Source organism: Glycine max, chromosome 8, assembly GCF_000004515.6.
Source record: "Glycine max cultivar Williams 82 chromosome 8, Glycine_max_v4.0, whole genome shotgun sequence".
NCBI classification, from domain to species: Eukaryota; Viridiplantae; Streptophyta; class Magnoliopsida; order Fabales; family Fabaceae; genus Glycine; species Glycine max.
In genome coordinates, this window is record NC_038244.2 from 10,310,376 (window position 1) to 10,330,570 (window position 20,195).

Sequence of the window (20,195 nt, forward strand, 5' to 3'; positions counted from 1 at the left end):
AAATTCAACATCCTATATTTTATTCATTTTTCTTAATTAATATTCTTTTTTTAAAAAAAAAAAATCACCCGTCTGATGTTGTCCGTGTTAATCCAAAATCTGGGTTCCGTTTATATCCGACTGAAAGACCCATTTCAAGGTTGGTTAGTGCGGTTCAAGTCGTCCGTCGGGTTGCAATTTCTTGCTTGCCCCTGGAATAAGTAAATTAGGAAATAGACCCCATTTTAAAATATTAAATTAAATCAATATTTTATAGCAAAATGAGTAAAAAGGTATCAAATTTCTATTGATTCGGAGATTATTCGGATTGTTCAGAGCAGCGGCTAAAGCATTTATCAATACATTTATTTTGAAACGAATGGATTAATATACATTATAAAAAATTCAAATAATATAGATTCATTTTATATTTAGTAAAATAAAGCCCAAATATAAGTTATCTAATAATGACTAATATGTTACAAGTAGTTAGAAATTTTGTTATTTGCATTTGTTTTCTCGATGGAGCATTTTGTATAACAAAAAAAAATCATGTCTAAAAATCATAATATTTGAGAATCATAATTTCTAAAGATAAATGAAATTTATTTGATTTATCATAAATATTATTGGAAATATTTATATACATTTCCTAGAAATCAAATAATAATATTATATTTATATACCACTGATTCGCTGAGGTATGGGTAGTTACCCCTCGCGGTCACTTGGGTATTGATTAGGAATATTTATAGTTTGGATTGTTTTGGTTTTTCATAATAGATCATTCAAATCAAACTTAAAAAATATATCTGTTTCAGTTTGGTTTGATTTTTATTTTAAATATAATTTAAATCAAATCAAATTAATATTTTACTGTTTGATTTGGCTTGATTTTTGTGATTTTTATTAAATATTGTTTTATTAAAATTTATATATTTTCTTTTTCATATTTTAAATAAAGTTATATTAAAAAAATTGTTGATGAAAATCTATGAAACTTATTAATATATTAAACTTCTATGATAAAAATCTTTAAAATTTCATCTATGTTAAACTAAATATATTTTAAAAAAGTTGTAAAAGAAAGTAGAATACACTATATTAATGTTTGTTTATGGCTTATCAATTGATTGCATGATCCTAATTATTCAATTATAATTGGGAATTTCTATTGGATTGCAAACTGCAGAAGATAACCAACATTTTTTTGTTTTTGTGCCTAGGGACATGGTAAAGAGGATTAGTCATCACTAAATCTCTTTTAGTGAGACTAAATTGTAATTTTAGTCCCTCATAGTTTTGATTTCTCTTTTTAAATGTAATATTTGATCCCTAGTTTTATAAATTGGTGATTTTGATCCTCTTAATATGTTATTAACAAATAAGTCTGATTATATAAGTTATTAAGTTAATTATAAATTAATTACATCCATTAATTATTAAAAAAATAATTAATAATTAATAATCTTGACCATCCGCTACTAATGTGTTCCTGCTCTTATTCGCAAACACTTCTTTCACTTCCCTTGTCACATGCGACTCCGCCAACAAAAGTATCATCATGTTAGGATTAATAGTATTTTTTTAGGATTAATAATTTTTATTTAATTTATAATTAATTTTATTTCTAATAATCATAGTTATTACTTAATAATCTATCAAGGGATCAAAATCACCTATTTATAAAATTATGAGGACCAAATGTTATAATTAAAAAATCAACATGACCAAAATCATAAATTTGAAAAATTAAGGATCAAAATTACAATTTAACCTTCCTAAATACAAGTATCTAGGTTACACTAATTCAAAAGATTTGACGAGAAATCAAGAGATATTTCTTTATAAGACGGACTTTTATATATATATATATATATATATATATATATATATATATGGACTTAGGTAAAATCTAATTAATAATAAAAAGTTTTATTGTGATAAAAATATAATATTATTTTTATTAAATTATTTAATGTGATAAATAGTGAAAGATTGTGGTAAAAAATATTGTTATTCTATTATTTCTAGTAACAAATCAGACAAATTAAATCATTCCTGTGAAGGAAGGGATTTGTTTATCGTCTTTCTTCATGTCTATTTAATCCCGTTTCTTTGCTTCATGCGTTTTGGACCAGTAGGTTGATAGGGTATTGTTGCTTCTTTGTGTGTACATGAAGTGTTAGGTAGCAAGGTGTATGATCATCTCATGCGTTTATATTTTTGTTTTATCATTTTAATTGTATTCTGTACTCTTTTTTTTTTTTAACGGGCATTGTATTGTATACTCTTGGATCCCATAGATATACGCATTGTGCTTTTAAGGATCTATTTTCAATAAATTTGATTTGCTGTTAAAAAATAAACTGTTCAAAAATAAAACCATTCATATAAATTATGATTCTTGTGTGTTAAAAATTTTCCTGGAAGGTAAACTCAAAAGCCCCTCTCATTTAATAGCTCAAGTTTGGACCCTTATCGTTCCATTTTGTGCACTAACTATCACTAATAAGTAAGTATTTTGCCCCACAAAGGCCCACGAGCCGTGGACAATTAATGTAGAGAGGACAGCAGTCACACAAATTGCCGAATTTTGAAGCTTCCCTTCACTCTCATAATCATTCATTAGGTATGCTTTTGTAGACCTACCTTCACCCTTTTGACTCCCCAAGTGAACACTAAGAAGATTCTTTAAACCACAACGAGCATGTAGAAAAGTTTTCCCCACTTCCTCTCACTGCCATTGGATTCTGTGGCATGACAACATTGCCAAAGCGAGCTTGCAGTATATTTCTCCAACCTATGCTCCAATTTCGTTCTCATTTGTGGATGCCGTGTCACACGTGAAATTTCACTTTCGCACTTGAGATTTGGGAACAGATTAACTACTAGGAAGGAACGTAACTTAAAAAATTAAAATAGTGACAAGAGACAACTTTTGAAAGAAATATCTACTTTCTAAATTCTTCTTTAAATCATCGTAATCAATAAGAAAGCGGAAATCATGCCAAGTTTAGAGAAAATGAACATAAAAATGTATCTCTTAATCAATTCACTTTTACTTTTTGTATGGTCTACGTATTGGGTTATCTAGTAAATTACCAATACAAAAAATAATTATACCAGTAAGGCAATAATGTATAACGTGATTTTACCATTATAGACTTTTAGTATCAACAAATTAAACTTACGCTTGAAGCACATTTTAATACGGGGTATTTTTCTTACAATATAAAGATGTCAATATATTTTTTTATCCACAAAAAATCACTCTTCCCAAACATAGATTCACATTCTAGTTATTGCTAAGATCAACAATTTTACCATACAAAATCATTTTTAATTAGTTAATAATGCAAAGAAAGTTTTATATTGTTAATGTATTTTAATTAAATTCTTTCCTAAATAACATTTTCTCAGAAAGATGTTAATTATATTTTTTTATAGAAGATAATTTTTGTGAGAAGTATTAATCAACACTAAAAAAGTATGTGCAAGAAAAACAATTTGATGTGTACACATATTGAAATCAATGTTTTAATGCACTATTAGCATATATTTGTAATGAGTAAGATCCGTCCACAAACATACTTTTAAGGCTCTTGAAGGGTAACTCAAACATGTGCTCATATTCATGTATAATGTATTTGAATTTAACTCTTATTGAATCAAGGATGCGGTCTATTGTTGGAAAGGCAATAGTATCCTCCATGGTGAGAAAGAAATACTGGCAGGCAGAATAATTGGTTTTTTTAATGGATGGATAGGATTGATTAAGGAAATCGATGCTTGAAGCTCTACAAAAATTAATTTTTAAAAATTTATAAAAGGAGACATAATTGCCACATGGCAATTTTTTTAATGGATATTTTTTTTTATAGCGACCCAATTATCTTCTTCAAGGCACCTGGTCTTAGACACATGATTTTTCTTTTTATGCTTCAATTTTTTCATAAACAACCCTTTGTCTAAAATTTGGTTTTATACTCAAACACAACAACATTGAATCAAATAAAGGTATAATGCAAAATCAATAACAAAAAAAAAAGTCCTCACAATCAGTGTAGCTATACTTCTTAGCTCTAAGATCAAGTAAGTGTGATGTATATATATGACTAGCTAAAATAATAACATACATGACTCACTCCTACTTGATCAATCAACATTCACCATTAACAACATCTTTCTCACAATCAAAATTCTTACCCATTTTTACTCAAGAGGATAACAGTCATTGACTTCGTCGTGCGGCACTATGGGTACTAAGACAAAAAAAATAGGTCTACAAAACCTCGGATAGGGTCGAATCCGAACAACACCTTTTAGGATCAAGTGTCTTAGAGAAGATAACTAGGTCATTATAAAAAAGACACCACATGTTTTCTCACTGGATTAATCCTATAATGTATTTGAATCTAACTCTTATTGAATCAAGTGCTCCAATTGTTGGAAAAACTAATAATACAAGTGTATTCCTAGTTATTTGTTACTGACTTACTGCTGTAATTGATAACGCCAAAATATATGTGCTTCTCAGCTGGGATTTGGATGGATGAAAAGTGGATATATTTTTAAATGCTGGTTTCGGCTTGTAGCATGACCGGACATGTCCCATGAAAGGAACACCATATTTAGTGAGTAGGGAAAGGTTCTACCTAATAAAGCAAGAGAAAATGACTACTTTGAAACTTAAGAATCAAAATTAGATGACTTTTTATGTTTCATCTCATTCAATCCAAAAAAAAAGCTCTTCTATTTGGAAAGAAGAAGATATAGTAAATATGATATATGTATTTTATTTGTGATAAATATGATAAAATAATACTCCATGGGCCTTGTGACCCGATCAGGACAATAAACACTCATCATGATGCAACAACTCCAGATTTTATTGTAGGCAGCAACTACTTTCATAATTGTGGGATGGAAATTGTAGCTAAATATGACTACCCGGCCCATAAACAATAAAACAAGTTGTGTGGATGAAAGAGGTTTCGTTTAATCTATCAGACACGCTTAATAGTAATTGAATTTAACCACTCAGTATAATGGGGGGAAAGAGATCAACACATTTTGCACATTAACGATGGGTAGACAGCTGGGAAAATTATAAGAGATCCAATTATCGAGATGGTTGAATTTGGAAACATAGAAAAAGGTGAATTATTTGGTCGGGCACAATATAATGGCCACACTCTTCATAGATTTCAGGCTCCTCTTGTCATGTGCCTTTTTCTATGAAAGTCAACCAATTGAAAAATGCTTCCATTTGCACCTAAGAATCTAAAAAGTAATGGATCCAATTGTTTGAATTTTTTTCCAAATTGATGATCGAACTTTACCAATACTATTCTACTCTATAAGCTAGCTATTGTTTTGTTTCTCTTCAAGAAAAGCACATACTTCCATTCTCACCCGTTAGGGGGGAAAATTGCATGTTGATTAGCAACAGTTTGGGCAAGTGGAGCTTCATTATGCATACAATACAGGGAATAATTGTTATCACTGTCCGGATATGCTGTATATAATTTTGCAATATTTTCACCAAACCCCTTATATATCTACCAATTATGTTTTGTTGTATATGATGCGGTGGAATTTATATTTTAACAAATCTATAGTATATGAAAAAGAAGAGGAAGAAAATCTTACAAGCACCTCCTTGTGATAGAGGATAGTTGACTTTGACACCCTATTCCTTTGTTTTAGTGAGTCCCAAACCCAGCAAATAAATAAATAAATAAAATAAAACGAGGGAACCGTATTTCATTTCTATTGGTTACCTGAAAAAAATACTTTTTATTTTTTAAAAATATCATGTTATTTGCACTTTATTTTTTGTTTATAATTAAATGTTAAAAAATAGAAAAAAATATTTATATTTTAGTAATTTTCATTGTTATATTTTGCATGCCCTTGATTTCTACGAATTTTGTACAACGTAGTGACCATCTGAATTCTGAACCCACAATATCCAACTTCGGGATGTGTGGTGGCTGTCAAAGGTATTTTAGCTGTTCATTTGATGGTGCTATGAGATAGTGAATGATGTCAACCAAGTCACATGATGGTTGTCGAGTTCTCAACTTGTGAATCACCGAGCTCAGTGAATCAGGCCAACACAAATTTGGCATATTATAACCACAATTATCTAGATTTCTAATTAGGCATCTCAAAGTGAAGCTGAAAAAAAAACGACTTTACTAGTTTAGTTGTATATCATCACACACCTTTTTGGCTACAATCAAACATAGATCTGCCCCATGTTTTTCCATTTCTAACACGAGCAAAGTTTTCTCACTCAAATATATGGCACATTAATAAATTGACTACTTTAATTTGGACCGCAAAGTATCATGATTTACCGACCCTCTCTTTATAGACCAAAAAAGGGGGGAAAGAGTGAAAGGAAAAAGAGAAATCATTATTACCGAGAATCCCAGGTCAATGTTGAAGTTCTTTCCATATTCCAAGCTCAGATTTTCAATAGTGTGGCATGTTCTCGATTATTAAAAGAATTTCCAATCTGTACACGTTGATGTAATCAAAACAATAACCAAGGGAGACTGTGAATGGAGTTCCTAATGTTGACATCATTCATGAACTGCTAGGGTGTCTCCTACTTCATAAACCAATTATTAACTCATATGCCTTTGCGAGCAATTAGAGAATGATTAAGATTATTATTGTTTATTATCATTGGGCACATTATGCACAAATCTTCACGCACCAACCCGATTGCAGACGTTTATATATGATGGACACCTATAAGCAAATTAGACCCAAGTGTTAACAAAAACAAAATGTTAGTACATTAAAATATACAAACTTTCTGAATGCATGCCAGTTAACAACCATAGTTTTACTTATTATTTGAGATTTACTTCTGATTTTTATGGTAAGATATTCCTCAGAAACAAACTTTACCATATCTAATTCTGCTGAATCGTTTATCCATATCTTGTTATTTGTAAACGTACATGACACTGTTTTTATTTTAAAAACGTACATTATTACACTTGAAAACAATAGCGATATATAGATATGAGTATACTCTAATGTGAAGTTTCTATCAGTTGTGTAAATACATGCGTGAAAATGACATATAACTAAATTCCAAATTAATGGATATCATGATGAATCAATTAAGGTCCACCACTCAAAAACTGCATTTATGGTGTAACGAATGGACGATGGCTGAATTAAATACGAGCCAACGCAGCATGAAGAGAGAGAGAGAGAGAAGGAGCAAGCGTTGCTTAGCAAATAGTTGGACATTTTCACGAAAAAGAAATTAGTTCCACGTTTGGTGCCAGCAAGGAACTTAAAAAGAGTGTCTCTATCTTTGGTTTACCAGAACAGTTTCTTTATTGAAATAGTATACCTGTATTTCAAAGTTTGACTAATTTTGCTTATAAACACGGCTAGGAAAAAAAATAAATAGAATCTACCACATTTAAAACTGGTAATACTAGTATTGTTTAATTGAAATAATAATTACGTTAATCTTTTAAAAATTCTGAAAAAGACTTCAGACACCAATGTTTTTCTGAGCATCATCATTATTCATCCATTTGTTTAATCTACATACAAGTAATTAATAAACTCGCGATATTAAAATAATTACTGGCCTATTAGAGCTGTCCCCAAAGTTGGAAAGAGCCAACCTCGTAGCAACATTTGTTTTGGCTGACGTTGTTGGGATTTCATTTGTAAGGCCGTAGTTTTTTCATTTTTAGCTCCTCTGTTTTGCTATTGCTTTCATTTCTCACGTAATCTAAAAAAAAGGAAAAGGAAAATTAAATGCTGCCTCTCTACTAGTACAAAAGCCAAAATAAATTGGTTGGAAAGAAAGTCCCTTCATCAAATAATCCAAAATCTTAACACCATCATTCGCTGGTATCTCAAACAGCCAAAAAGAAAAAGAAAAAAAAAATAGCAAATGCAAAAGAAACAACAATTTCAAATTTCTTTTTTTCCCTGAAGAAACATCATCACACCAGTCACACCTCCATTAACAAAAAAAAAGAAGCCTACCTAGTTTATAATCTATAGCCAACCACACCGTCACAGAGTTAATCTTTGATCCAAAAGATCGTATGACATTCATAATTTTTTATCCAGAAAAAAAAAGACATATGCTAATATTTCTTTTAGTTTAATGGCTATGACTATGAGGATGGATATCAAATAATTGTAAAAATTAAATAATTTTAATAATTTATTACATGAGTTTTGTTCGGATAAATTTGTTCAACTCAAATTTAATATAATTATCATTTATAAAATGTTTATCACCAAATTCTTATTATAATTATCATAAAATATATGTATATATTATTTATTTAATTAAAATGTATTTTTCGTTCATCTACTTTTTAAAATTTATGATTTTAGTATTTTTATTATTTAATTAAAATATTTTTTTTTATTTTTAAAAATTCATAGTTTTAACTCTTTTATTCTTTAATTGAGATATTTATTTTTTATTTTAATAAAATTTATAATTTTAGTTTTAATTGTTTAGAAGTAAAAGACGAACTATCTTAATTAAATGAAATGATGAATGATTAAAATTACAAATTTCTAAAATATAAAAAATAAAATATCTTAATTAAAAAATAAAAATTAAATTATGGATTTATAAAAATAATAAGAAAAAAAATTAATTTTTAGTCAATTTATTTATACTGGTATAACATAATTATGATATAGTAAAAAAATTATAATAATATAATTATATTATATACTTTTCTAACACAGTGTTTGACAAACAAAAAGTGTAACCGCCCTCTCCTGTCTTCACCGTTCCTCTCTTTTTCCGACGCGCAAACACTCACACAAATTTCGTTTCTATTTCCGACTACAACTCTCTTTCCCCAATTCTCCGATGACCGGCGGCGACGAGCGTCACCGGACGGAGACCTAAAAACATCTCTCACACACACACTCATTCTCCGGCAGGCATGTCCGAGGACGCGGACCTCGCTCTGCAGACCTTCCGCGCGCTGGTGGAGAGCGCGGACCGGAAGTTCGGCCGTGTACGCGACGTGCCAGCGTATGGCGGCGGCGCGAGCCAGTATCAGCAGCAGCACCACGCGTTCCAGAAGGTGTTCAAGGCGTACACGAGGCTCTGGAAGCACCAGCAGGAGAACCGCGCGAAGCTGGTAGAGTGCGGGTTGAAGCGGTGGGAACTTGGTGAGATCGCGAGCCGAATCGGACAGCTGTATTTCGGGCAGTACATGAGGAGCAGCGAGTGCAGGTTCCTCGTCGAGGCCTACGTCTTCTACGAGGCCATACTCAGTAGAAGGTACTTCCAAGGATCCGAACTCAACGCCAAAGATCTCGGAGTGAGGTCCAAGGAGTTGAGGTTCTACGCGCGCTTTTTGCTCGTTTCGGTTATTCTCAACCGCACCGAGATGGTTAAGCACCTCGTCGAACGCTTTGGGGCTTTGGTTGAGGATTGCAGGACTACCTTTCGGGTAATGCATTGTTTCACTTCTCAATTTGACTTCACTTTTTGTTTCAGCTTTCCGAAAGCAAAATGAACTAACTAATCTTCATCTTTTTTTTTGTGTGTGTTGTACGTGTAGTTATTTTATTTTCTTGTTTTTGCTAATGAAGTTGTTGGGAGTGAAACGATGTGTGATGTGCTTGGTGTTTCCTTTCTTGTGTTCGACGCCGAAAAGTGAAAATACTTTGACTTGGAGATTAAGTAAGAAGCTGCTCTGTGTAGATCAATTGGTTCCTGGTCATTGTATGATACTTGATTTAGGGTCTGTAGGTTTTGTCTGAGGATGATTAGAATAGCTTCTCTTGTTTTGGGCTGTATGATAGAACATAACAGCGGGGATTTGAGGACTTGATCTGTGTACTGACCCCACCTAGCCTCGGTTGTTCTTCCATGTGATATAGTTGGTAGAATTCACGGTTGTTTTTTTGTATAGAATCTTGTCACTAAATTATGTTACTTTCATCCTTTGATGACAATCCCATTGTAGGGGATTTCTGTAATTCGTAATGTAATCTTTGTTTCATTGACATATATGATTTCATAGGATAAGATTGATGGGTATCTAATAGATATTTGTTCAAGCAAACTTTTTATTCCCTTTGTTTTAGATTATGTTATTTTCATTGCCTTAGCCGCAAGATTCTCTTTTGGGTTACACCTCCTATTGTATGAACTATGACAGTGATCAGTGGTGTTCTGGAATAGGATATATATCAAGGTTATTCAAGTTACTCAGTTTCAAAGTAATAAAGAAAAGCAAGTGGTGATTTTTTTAATGAAAGACTCCCCTTTTAGAACCATGTTAATGCTGGATCAAATGAATTTCATGTTGTACACTATACTACTATGCTACACTGACTGCGGGGGCCAGTTTTCTAGAATAAATTGTTGGTGCAGTGATGATTTTCTTTTCAAATCTTATATGAAGTTCTTGTCAGCAAGTATATAATAATAAAGAAATTAATTATTGGCAGTGGGCAAAACAAAAAAAATGATTCAGAAGTTCCTAAATTATACTGACTATGGGAGGAAGTTTTCAAGAATAACATTGTTGGTGCAGATATGATTTTCATTCCAAACCCTATCAATATATAGGGTGTGTAACTAATGAGAGTGTGAGATGTTGGAAGAGTCAATCTTTTTTACCATACTACTAAACATGGATAGTCCAGACTCTTTTACTTAAATCCAATATTGGTTATCTATTTATGATTTTATGGTCAAATTCAGTTCCTCTCATAAGAGCATGCTCTCACCCTATATGCTCCTCTATAGTCCCATGCACACATAGTTCAATGATCGATTTGTTGAAAGTTTGATGTGAAATTCTTGTCAGTAAGCAGTAAGCACATAATAATAAAAACAAATTGCTGTTAGTTGGCAAAACAAAACAAAAGGTTCTGAAGTTCTTAAATGCATTGCATATTTAAATGTGTTGAATTGATAAGTAGATCCCAGACCAAGAGAATAAAAGTGTTATGCTTGAATTAATGTTTCTTAATAATCATGATGACAACAATCCTATTGACTATATTTGGTAATTATTGTAAAAATTACTTGAACTTTTTATTTTTAGTTTGAGTCCTTGCTTGATCATCTCTGCCAAAGACTGCATTGTTCTGCTTCAGGTGTTTTGTCACTTACAAATTTATTTCATTACATTATTTTGCATGTTTTGTTGTTGTTATTTAGGATCGGAAAATCTGATTGTTTTATATAATTTCACTTTTTAACTCATACATTATTAACATTGAACTTTGTGATTTTCTTTAAGATAAAAAAATCTCATGAAACTTCGCTATAATATAGTTTGTTGATGCTTTGTATTCCACTATTCTTCTGGAGAAAACATTATATCTATATTACCTGTTTGACTTATAAATGTGAACCATTTCTTTTCAGGAAACTAACTTTAAGGAATGGAGGCAAGTGGTGACAGAAATTAACCGTTTCACGAAAGTTGATAAGGGCTTTAGTTTCAGGCCCATGCGTTATTGTGCCACATTTGATACTCATCGAGCTTCTCTTCCTTATGTGGCTCGTTTTCATGCAAAGAGGGTATTGAAATTTCAAGATGCACTGTTGACAAGCTATCATCGAAATGAGGTTAATACTGATTAATGTTGACAAGGTGGTTCTTAAATTTACTTTAGTACCCGAAAAGGACTGAAGCTTTTGAATCTTTATATGTTCTTACTTACAGATCAAGTTTGCTGAGCTTACATTGGACATCTATAGAATGATACAATGTTTAGAATGGGAGCCTAGTGAAACATTCTACCAAAAGCATACAGTTAAACCTAAGGAGAATGGTGACATAATTGATCATTCAGGAGCTTCTGGGATAATAGACATGAATCTTACTGCAGATATGACTGATCCAACTATACCTCCTAATCCTAGAAAGGCTACCCTGTACCGTCCATCTGTGACACATGTGATAGCAGTGAGTTTTCAAGCCTATTGGAAAGTTTGTGTTACATACTTGCTTATCTATTTACTAAAATCTATAGGCGGTTCTGATAACTAGGTCTCTTCAATTCCAAATAATATTTCGTGGCTATTTTATGGCTTCTCCTATCAGAACTTGGATATTCTTGGTTGCCTTTGGTGTGCTTCATTGGTTCTTGTGTATATTATAATATGCTTTCTTATCTGTTCGTGCACACATACATGTGGGTGTGTTTGTTTTTTCCTTCGTGCTGTGTGATCTGATTCATAAATTTGATGGCAAAATGTTCACTAGTTAAAAGTGGTTGTTTACACCTATTGATATGCAATCTTTCTCAGGCTGTTGAACACACAATTTGTTATTCCTTATATAAGCTTCATGATGTTATGCAGGTTTTGGCTACAATTTGTGAGGAGCTGCCACCAGACTGTGTTGTGCTAGTATATCTTTCAGCCTCAGGTTTACTTTTGCTCTGTCTTTTCAAGTCTAGTTTCTCTCATGTCCAGTTGTATTAGGTTAGTTACCTTAATGATCACTCATGCAGGGAAGGCTGGTCTTAATAATGTCTCTCAGGTGGAAAATTCTGGCGGTTCATCCAAATATTCAAGACACAAAGTCCTTTCTCAGACTTCCCTAGGACAGAATTCTGGACCTTCTGAAACTCAAAGTAATGGCAAGAGAGAACTGAGCTATTATGACAATTATCTGTGGTTTGGTCCCAAGGGAAATAGTGGTGAGTACCTGCATGGAGTCTATTCTCTGTCAAATTTCTGTTCAGATTGTTCCAGGAAATGTTACACAAATGTGATATTTTCTCTCCATTTTTGGGTTAGTTTTAATTAAATGTTATATAAAAAACAAGTATCTCTGTTGTAGCTGCACTTACATGTGCTTTATTTGAATTACCAGGTTTAAATAATCTCTACCCTGGCGATCTTATCCCCTTTACTAGGAAACCTCTTTTCTTAATTATTGACAGTGATAACAGCCATGCATTCAAGGCAGGTTTGTCAAAACTCAGAACTTGTGTATAAGTTGCCTGTGAACTTTGTTAGATAGAGCTGTTCAGGATATTCCTTGAATCTATTTTTACTTGCTAATGGCTTGATGACATTTGTAATTAGTTTATAACTGTGTAGTCTGAGGGTTTGTTGTAACGTTTCAAATTGAATTTTAACTCACTAACCACAGAAAACCCTGCCTTGTTGAATTCCTTCAACAATTTGAATATGAATGTAGAACTTCTCCAAGGACAGAGTTGAATGGTGGCTTGTCCCATGTTAAACGTATATTGGAATTGATAGGAATTAGAAAATGCTGTCTATTTTAGGCTTGAGAATTGATTGATCCATGCTATTTACTTTGACATGCCTTGATTGACTGTGTACGTCATAAACTATTGCAGGTTTTACATGGGGCTGAAAGGGGTGAAACGGCTGCTCTATTTCTTTCACCTTTAAGACCGATTTTCAAGAATCCATCTGATGTAAATTCAAATAGTGGAAGCCAATTTACCTATTTTTTGACTGCTCCTTTGTCAGCATTTTGCCAAATGATTGGTCTCACCCCCAATGAGGCTGATACAGTAAGCATACACAAATGATCTTTAACCTTTCTAAAATTTACTTTAATTCTTGTTTGTCTAATTTTGTGTTAACCTGTAGGATGTCTACAATGAAGCAGAGAACATTATCGCTAATGCTTTCACGGAGTGGGAAATAATTCTTTGCTCATCAACTACCATGGATTTAGTATGGGCGCAGGTTATAAGTGATCCATTTCTAAGGCGGCTTATTCTAAGGTATTTGCTCTCTACTTTTTAGCCAATGTAGTCTTCTTTTCTTTCTTTATTTTAATTGGTGAAGCGTTTAAATTCAAGTTATTGAATGGACTTGTTGTATGACATGTTGATATCATTTTATGTACAGATTTATTTTCTGCCGATCCGTGATATCTTTTTTCTGCACACCTGAGGAAAGTGAACAGTACCTTCCACTTTGTTTACCCTATCTACCCTCTTCTGTTGCACCAACGTCTGAAGCCGTGCGTTCTGCTGTTGTGCAACTTGCCATGCACTTTGACGTTGCTGACTCCTTTCACTTTACTGAAACATAAGATTTTGGGACCTTAAAAAGTAACAAGTAAAAATGTTAGGCTTACATGCAGGCTTTGGAAGCTAAGGATTCTCAGATCAAAGGAATACAAAACATTATGAGTTGACCTTTCGGGCGACAGGACAAGAGTATTTATTGTGGGGCCTGGGCTGTCTGGTGGAAAAAGAAATTGTTGGGAATGGTTGCCTCTGCCTGTTGTGTTGCTTAATTCCACTCCACATGCTTCATTGATCTATATGCTGCATTTGGTGGTTTGCTCTGTAATGTTAAGGTTAGGTCATGATGGGTGCCTGGTGACTTTTCATGTGTTTGGTCGTGGCAAGATAATTTTGTATTTGTAACGTGGCAAGATAATTTTGTATTTGTAACGTGACAAGATAGTTGTTAGTTTAAAATTAGTTGTATTTGTTCCTACTTCACAGCTTTGAAAAGAAAAAAAAAACAGTAAGTCATTGTTAATTTTACCATTGTTGAGCAGAATTGGACGGTATTCAATCAACTTTGATTGAAGAGGATGAATTCTGAACGAATTCCGTCAAAACTCAAAAAGTAAATTACTTACCCTGTATATTCAATTTATAGAAACATTATCATGCGGTTATTATGATAATACAATCTGATGGACAACAAATATCTAACTAGTACTGTAAATATTTGGGTGTGTTTGTTTTACCGTTTCAAAAATCATTGGCTTGCGTTTTAATGCACTGTTTAAAGTAACAAATTATTATCTCTCTTTAAATGTACGTTTGGAGCTTGTTGTTCATCGGAAAAATAAACACATTAAATACTATAAAGACTACCGTTAAAGGTAAATATATATCTGATATATATATATATATATATATATATATATATATATATATATATATATATATATATAGTTAAATATTTTTCAAAATCTCAATTTTATTTACGTAAACACGTTTGCAAAAAATAATAAATTTACATATTAAAATTATAAAAAAAATGTACATGTCAAAATTAAAATATAACATAAACAAACCTGAGCAACTAAAATAAAGTCAGTTTTAAATCTAGTTAGTCGTAAGATCTAATTGGAGATTGAATAGGGAATTTGGATAATAGCTGATGCTGTATAGCCATTTAAAAAACAAAAAAGCTTTTGATTCGAATTATGATTTAAGTTTTTAAAATACTTTTGTTTTGATTCTAATTCCTGTAATATTATTTTTAGTTCCAGCGAGTAAATAGCATCCTTAACTGTTAACTGAAGATGGCAGTGTAACTTGCACACACTCCATGCTCACTAGCCTAGTCCCAACCTTTTGGCGCCAACGCCACTCCTTCTTCGTGCTCGCGACCCTTTTCTCCTCCACTCGGGATGTGTACCACGCGAACCTCGACATCGTCGCCCTCTCACGCGCCGGGAAAGTCGACGCCGCACGCAAACTGTTCGACGAAATGGCAACAAAAGACGTCGTCACGTGGAACTCCATGCTCTCCGCCTACTGGCAAAACGGCCTTCTCCAACGCTCCAAAGCACTCTTCCACTCCATGCCGCTTCGCAACGTCGTTTCCTGGAACTCCATCATCGCCGCCTGCGTCCAAAACGACAACCTCCAGGACGCGTTCCGCTACCTCGCCGCAGCGCCAGAGAAGAACGCCGCGTCGTACAACGCCATCATCTCAGGGCTCGCGAGGTGCGGCCGCATGAAGGACGCGCAGAGGCTCTTCGAAGCGATGCCGTGTCCGAACGTCGTGTCATACACCGCGATGGTGGATGGGTACGCGAGGGTGGAGGGAGGGATTGGGCGCGCGAGGGCGCTGTTCGAAGCTATGCCTCGAAGGAACTCGGTGTCATGGGTTGTGATGATAAATGGTTTGGTGGAGAATGGGTTGTGCGAGGAAGCGTGGGAAGTGTTTGTGAGAATGCCGCAGAAGAATGATGTTGCGAGGACCGCTATGATTACTGGGTTTTGTAAAGAAGGGAGGATGGAAGATGCGAGGGATTTGTTTCAAGAGATTCGGTGCAGAGATCTCGTTTCTTGGAATATAATTATGACGGGTAAGCTAAGCTTTAACATTTCAAACTTTCAACCTCCACGCCATTGTGTAATCCTCGCTAGTAGTTAGCTTATAACTGAAAAGTGTTTGTGATTTATTTTATTTTTTGTTGAGAAAAGTTTTTTTTTTTTTTTAATTAGATGTGTTTTAATAAAAGCTAGGTAGTTAGGCTTCTAGCTATTGTCTTTGTCTTGGTGTCTGGTATTGATAACAAATTGACAATTCACCTCCTTGTATATGAATATGATTATTCTCCAGAGTCTGAACTGAAATTTGAATGGCATTTTTGAATTTGTGGGTATCCTTACATATGATATAGAGCTTCAGGATTGTGATTTATCAAATTGGACCATTTCCCACCTATCTAGGTTTCAGCCTTCATTGTTTTATTCACAGGAAACCAGTGGTTTAAGATTTTCTTCAGAATAACCCTGTTATAGAGCAAAAGTCCAACTTGGCAAAGGCATCCTAAGCATCTCACGGCTGTTCTTGGCAATGATGATGTAGTTAGCTCTGCTCATTTCATGCTGCTGCATCTTCTATCCTAGATGCTCTTGTTATGGGAAAGCTTTCATTAAATTTTACTTATTTTTAAAAAGGAACGAATAACAACTAGAAGCCTAACTGTCTGACTTATTGCATTGGAGTCTAGTTCTATTAAGGTGTATAATAATCATGTAACTATATGTAAGTCTTTTGGAAAAAAAAATATCGGATCCTCTTTGCCTGTTATGTAATATAAGTAATATTAATATAGTTATATTCAATATAGATACTCTTTTTTTTTTTTATCAAAAAAGGACTTGTTTTAATTAACTTTTAAGTCCGATTATTTATATCTGATAAGAATTGTGTCTTTTTTTCTCTAATATAATTTTATTATCTTTAAAATAAATAAATAAAACTGTATCATTGCTTTTCTCCTAAGCTAAAAATAGTAGCTTCTAAAAGAATCTAAAAACATGTTGGATCACATAATCATTTTTTAAGCATAAACAAAAAAACCCAAGTCTCTGATGTAAAAAAATGTGTACAGCCCTAAATTTCAGTAAACACACCTAGATTGCGACACATTTAAATTAAACCAAAGGGGACTATTATTCCCTGCTTGCTCTAAAATTAAGCTCAATTTAGAAAAGCCTTATCCGTTTAAAACATATTTTAATTAAATTGTTGAGAAAAAACAATAACTTTTGGTCCTAGGAGGAGGTAGTTTTCTTCTACTCTGTCATTACAATTTTTTTTCTTTATTATTCCATCTTTTCACAATTGATTCATCGTTTGTAGGTTATGCACAAAATGGGAGAGGGGAAGAGGCACTGAATTTGTTTTCACAAATGATCAGGACTGGTATGCAACCAGATGACTTGACTTTTGTTTCAGTTTTCATTGCCTGTGCAAGTCTTGCATCACTCGAAGAAGGAAGCAAGGCGCATGCTCTTTTAATTAAGCATGGCTTTGATTCAGATTTGTCAGTATGTAATGCCCTGATTACTGTGCACAGCAAATGTGGTGGAATTGTTGATTCTGAGTTAGTTTTTGGACAAATTTCCCATCCGGACCTTGTTTCATGGAACACTATCATTGCTGCATTTGCACAGCATGGTCTGTATGACAAAGCACGCTCCTACTTTGACCAGATGGTGACAGTCAGTGTTCAACCTGATGGCATAACTTTTCTGAGTTTACTATCTGCGTGTTGTCGTGCTGGGAAGGTTAATGAGAGCATGAATCTATTTAGTTTGATGGTTGATAATTATGGTATTCCACCAAGGTCTGAGCACTATGCTTGCTTAGTTGACGTGATGAGTCGAGCAGGTCAGTTGCAGAGAGCTTGCAAAATAATCAATGAGATGCCATTCAAGGCAGATTCCAGCATCTGGGGTGCTGTGCTTGCAGCCTGTAGTGTTCATTTAAACGTGGAATTAGGGGAACTGGCAGCTAGAAGAATTTTGAATTTGGATCCTTTTAATTCTGGTGCCTATGTTATGCTGTCTAATATATATGCTGCTGCTGGCAAATGGAAGGATGTCCATAGAATCAGGGTTCTGATGAAAGAGCAAGGAGTTAAGAAACAAACAGCTTATAGTTGGTTGCAGATTGGAAACAAAACCCATTATTTCGTTGGAGGGGATCCATCACATCCTAATATTAATGATATTCATGTTGCTTTAAGGAGAATAACATTACATATGAAGGTAAAAGGTAACTATGAAGAAATTTTCTTTTAAAGGCTGCAAGTTAAGATGGGCATGTCATAGTAGTTCTAACTTTAAGCTTCAGCACTTATTGCCATAGTAGCTCTAAATTTTACAGATAAAAATCTGGGAATAAGAAATTTCAAGTCAAATGTTCAATTTAATAATTAATAATAGGGAGCTGGGAAGATCTAAGGGATGACAACATTGGTAAATTGATGTCGTCCATACTTAGCTATAGGGTTCTCTCTCACCAAAATATCGGAAGTTAAGTATTTATTTATTCAACAATTTTTTACATCTCAAAACAAATGAAAAGGAAAGAAAACAAAAACATAAATCACAAATCAATTAAGCCATTAATCTTTTTTCTATCTTTTTATGATTTTGCTCATTTTATTTTATATTTATCTCTTGTTATTATTATTTTTATGATTGTAGGAGAAATTGCAAGGCAATGTTGTAAGAAAGTAATTTCTCCAATGTCTTATATACTTGTCATTTTCTCCCAGGAAGATCATTGCAAAAGGCAGACCCAATTTGATTACTGAGACCCCTAACTTGCTCATTCCTGCAATTTCATGCAGATTTTGTTGCGTCTTCCTTGGAAACTGCATTTAGAAAGTTTTCCATTCCTTCATGAATGTGTTAAACTATATGTACACACGCTCGCGCACAAAAAAAAAAAAAAAAAAAAAAACTTCTAAGTTTTTTTATTTGCAAAACAAAATATACTAGCAATATGTAAAATAACAAGTTAAAGATTACAATTGTTTATTATGCAATTTCATACGTCGAATGTGACAAATCATTTCTTTATCATCAATACTATCAAATACTCTCATTTCCTTTAAAGTTGAATTTATTTTTTTTAAAAAAAATTGTCTTAAATTCTCAGTAAACCATAAATTTTGCCTGATAGTGGGGCCAAATATCTATGAACTGTGAGATAAGAATAAAAAACTAATGTATGTAGCATTTTAAAAAAACCAAGGGTGGGGGAATAGGATATCATGCTGTCTTGTATTTTCCTCTCTCTTGATAAGTATTTTTTTTCTTCTCTAAAATCAAATTGAACAATGCAGGATGTTTTTGAATTGAGATTATAGAATGTGGTCCCTTCAAACTATTAGCTAAAAGTGTATCAAGGAGGTTTAGTTCAATTACTTGAACAGATGCATCTGTTTATAATTTCTACAGATCAAACAAAATATTAGCTGAAAGTGTGGTTCTGGAAGTTGCTTGAAAAATTTTGTGTAACTGAAAATGCTTTTATGTTTAATAAGACACTGGCTTGCATAATGTTTATACTATATACAACATGGACACGGGTAGAATGTTACCCTGATGTGGGTTTCTATAAGAAGCAAAATTACACAATTAGGAACAAACTTGGTAGCTTGCAATTCCTCTTGTACTAGCATTCTGGGAAGCTGCTACCTATGTGAGTTTTTAGTAGTTGATTCTGCAGTATAAAGATATGAGTTAGTATTTTGCCCTGAGAATGTTGTTTCCAGTGTTTAGTTCTGAGAATGTCCGGTTTGGAATATGCAATGTGGAACAATTAAGTACACACTTTGGTGGCTGATGCTTATGAAGTATTCTAGTTTGCCTGAGTCCTAGTATTGCTTTAAGTGATTTTGGATCACATGTATCTAAATATAAAATGTATTACATTGTGATTTATCTTTTGCGGTTGAGATGAAGTGCTTAATACTGGATTGTAATCTGCATTTTGCGGTTGAGATAGAATTGCCTTCCGGAAGTTATATTCTGAAAAGAGGAATGTAAATAAATTCCAGAAGGTGAGAGGATATTTTAGGTAAACAAATTTGAAAGGAAAGTGTATAAGTAGAAAGAGGGAGTGGAAATAGCAATTTCCAAAAAAAAATCTAAACAAATAATTG

General features: G+C 33.2%; 2 protein-coding genes across 7 annotated transcripts; both read left to right on the forward strand.

Annotated features, from left to right (window-relative positions):
• The first annotated feature begins 8,743 nt into the window (after positions 1-8,743).
• On the forward strand, positions 8,744-14,476 carry LOC100807440 (protein SCAI). 2 transcript variants are annotated; one of them, XM_003531289.5, is made up of 9 exons: positions 8,744-9,464; positions 11,399-11,602; positions 11,700-11,942; positions 12,341-12,407; positions 12,493-12,681; positions 12,858-12,949; positions 13,354-13,533; positions 13,613-13,749; positions 13,877-14,476. In XM_003531289.5, exons 1-9 carry the CDS (start codon positions 8,949-8,951, stop codon positions 14,061-14,063), a joined length of 1,815 nt encoding a protein of 604 aa, XP_003531337.1. In that variant the 5' UTR covers positions 8,744-8,948; the 3' UTR covers positions 14,064-14,476. The 2 variants fall into 2 exon arrangements, with proteins under 2 accessions (XP_003531337.1, XP_025985391.1); XM_026129606.2 differs by lacking the exons at positions 13,613-13,749; positions 13,877-14,476 and having other exon boundaries at positions 12,858-12,953.
• Positions 14,477-14,959: 483 nt separating this feature from the next.
• On the forward strand, positions 14,960-19,970 carry LOC100779822 (pentatricopeptide repeat-containing protein At4g02750). 5 transcript variants are annotated; one of them, XM_006585196.4, is made up of 3 exons: positions 14,960-16,091; positions 17,378-18,295; positions 18,730-19,970. In XM_006585196.4, exons 1-3 carry the CDS (start codon positions 15,326-15,328, stop codon positions 18,837-18,839), a joined length of 1,794 nt encoding a protein of 597 aa, XP_006585259.1. In that variant the 5' UTR covers positions 14,960-15,325; the 3' UTR covers positions 18,840-19,970. The 5 variants fall into 5 exon arrangements, with proteins under 5 accessions (XP_006585259.1, XP_006585260.1, XP_040874085.1 ...); XM_006585197.4 differs by having other exon boundaries at positions 18,801-19,970; XM_041018151.1 differs by having other exon boundaries at positions 18,876-19,970.
• The last annotated feature ends 225 nt before the right edge of the window (positions 19,971-20,195 follow it).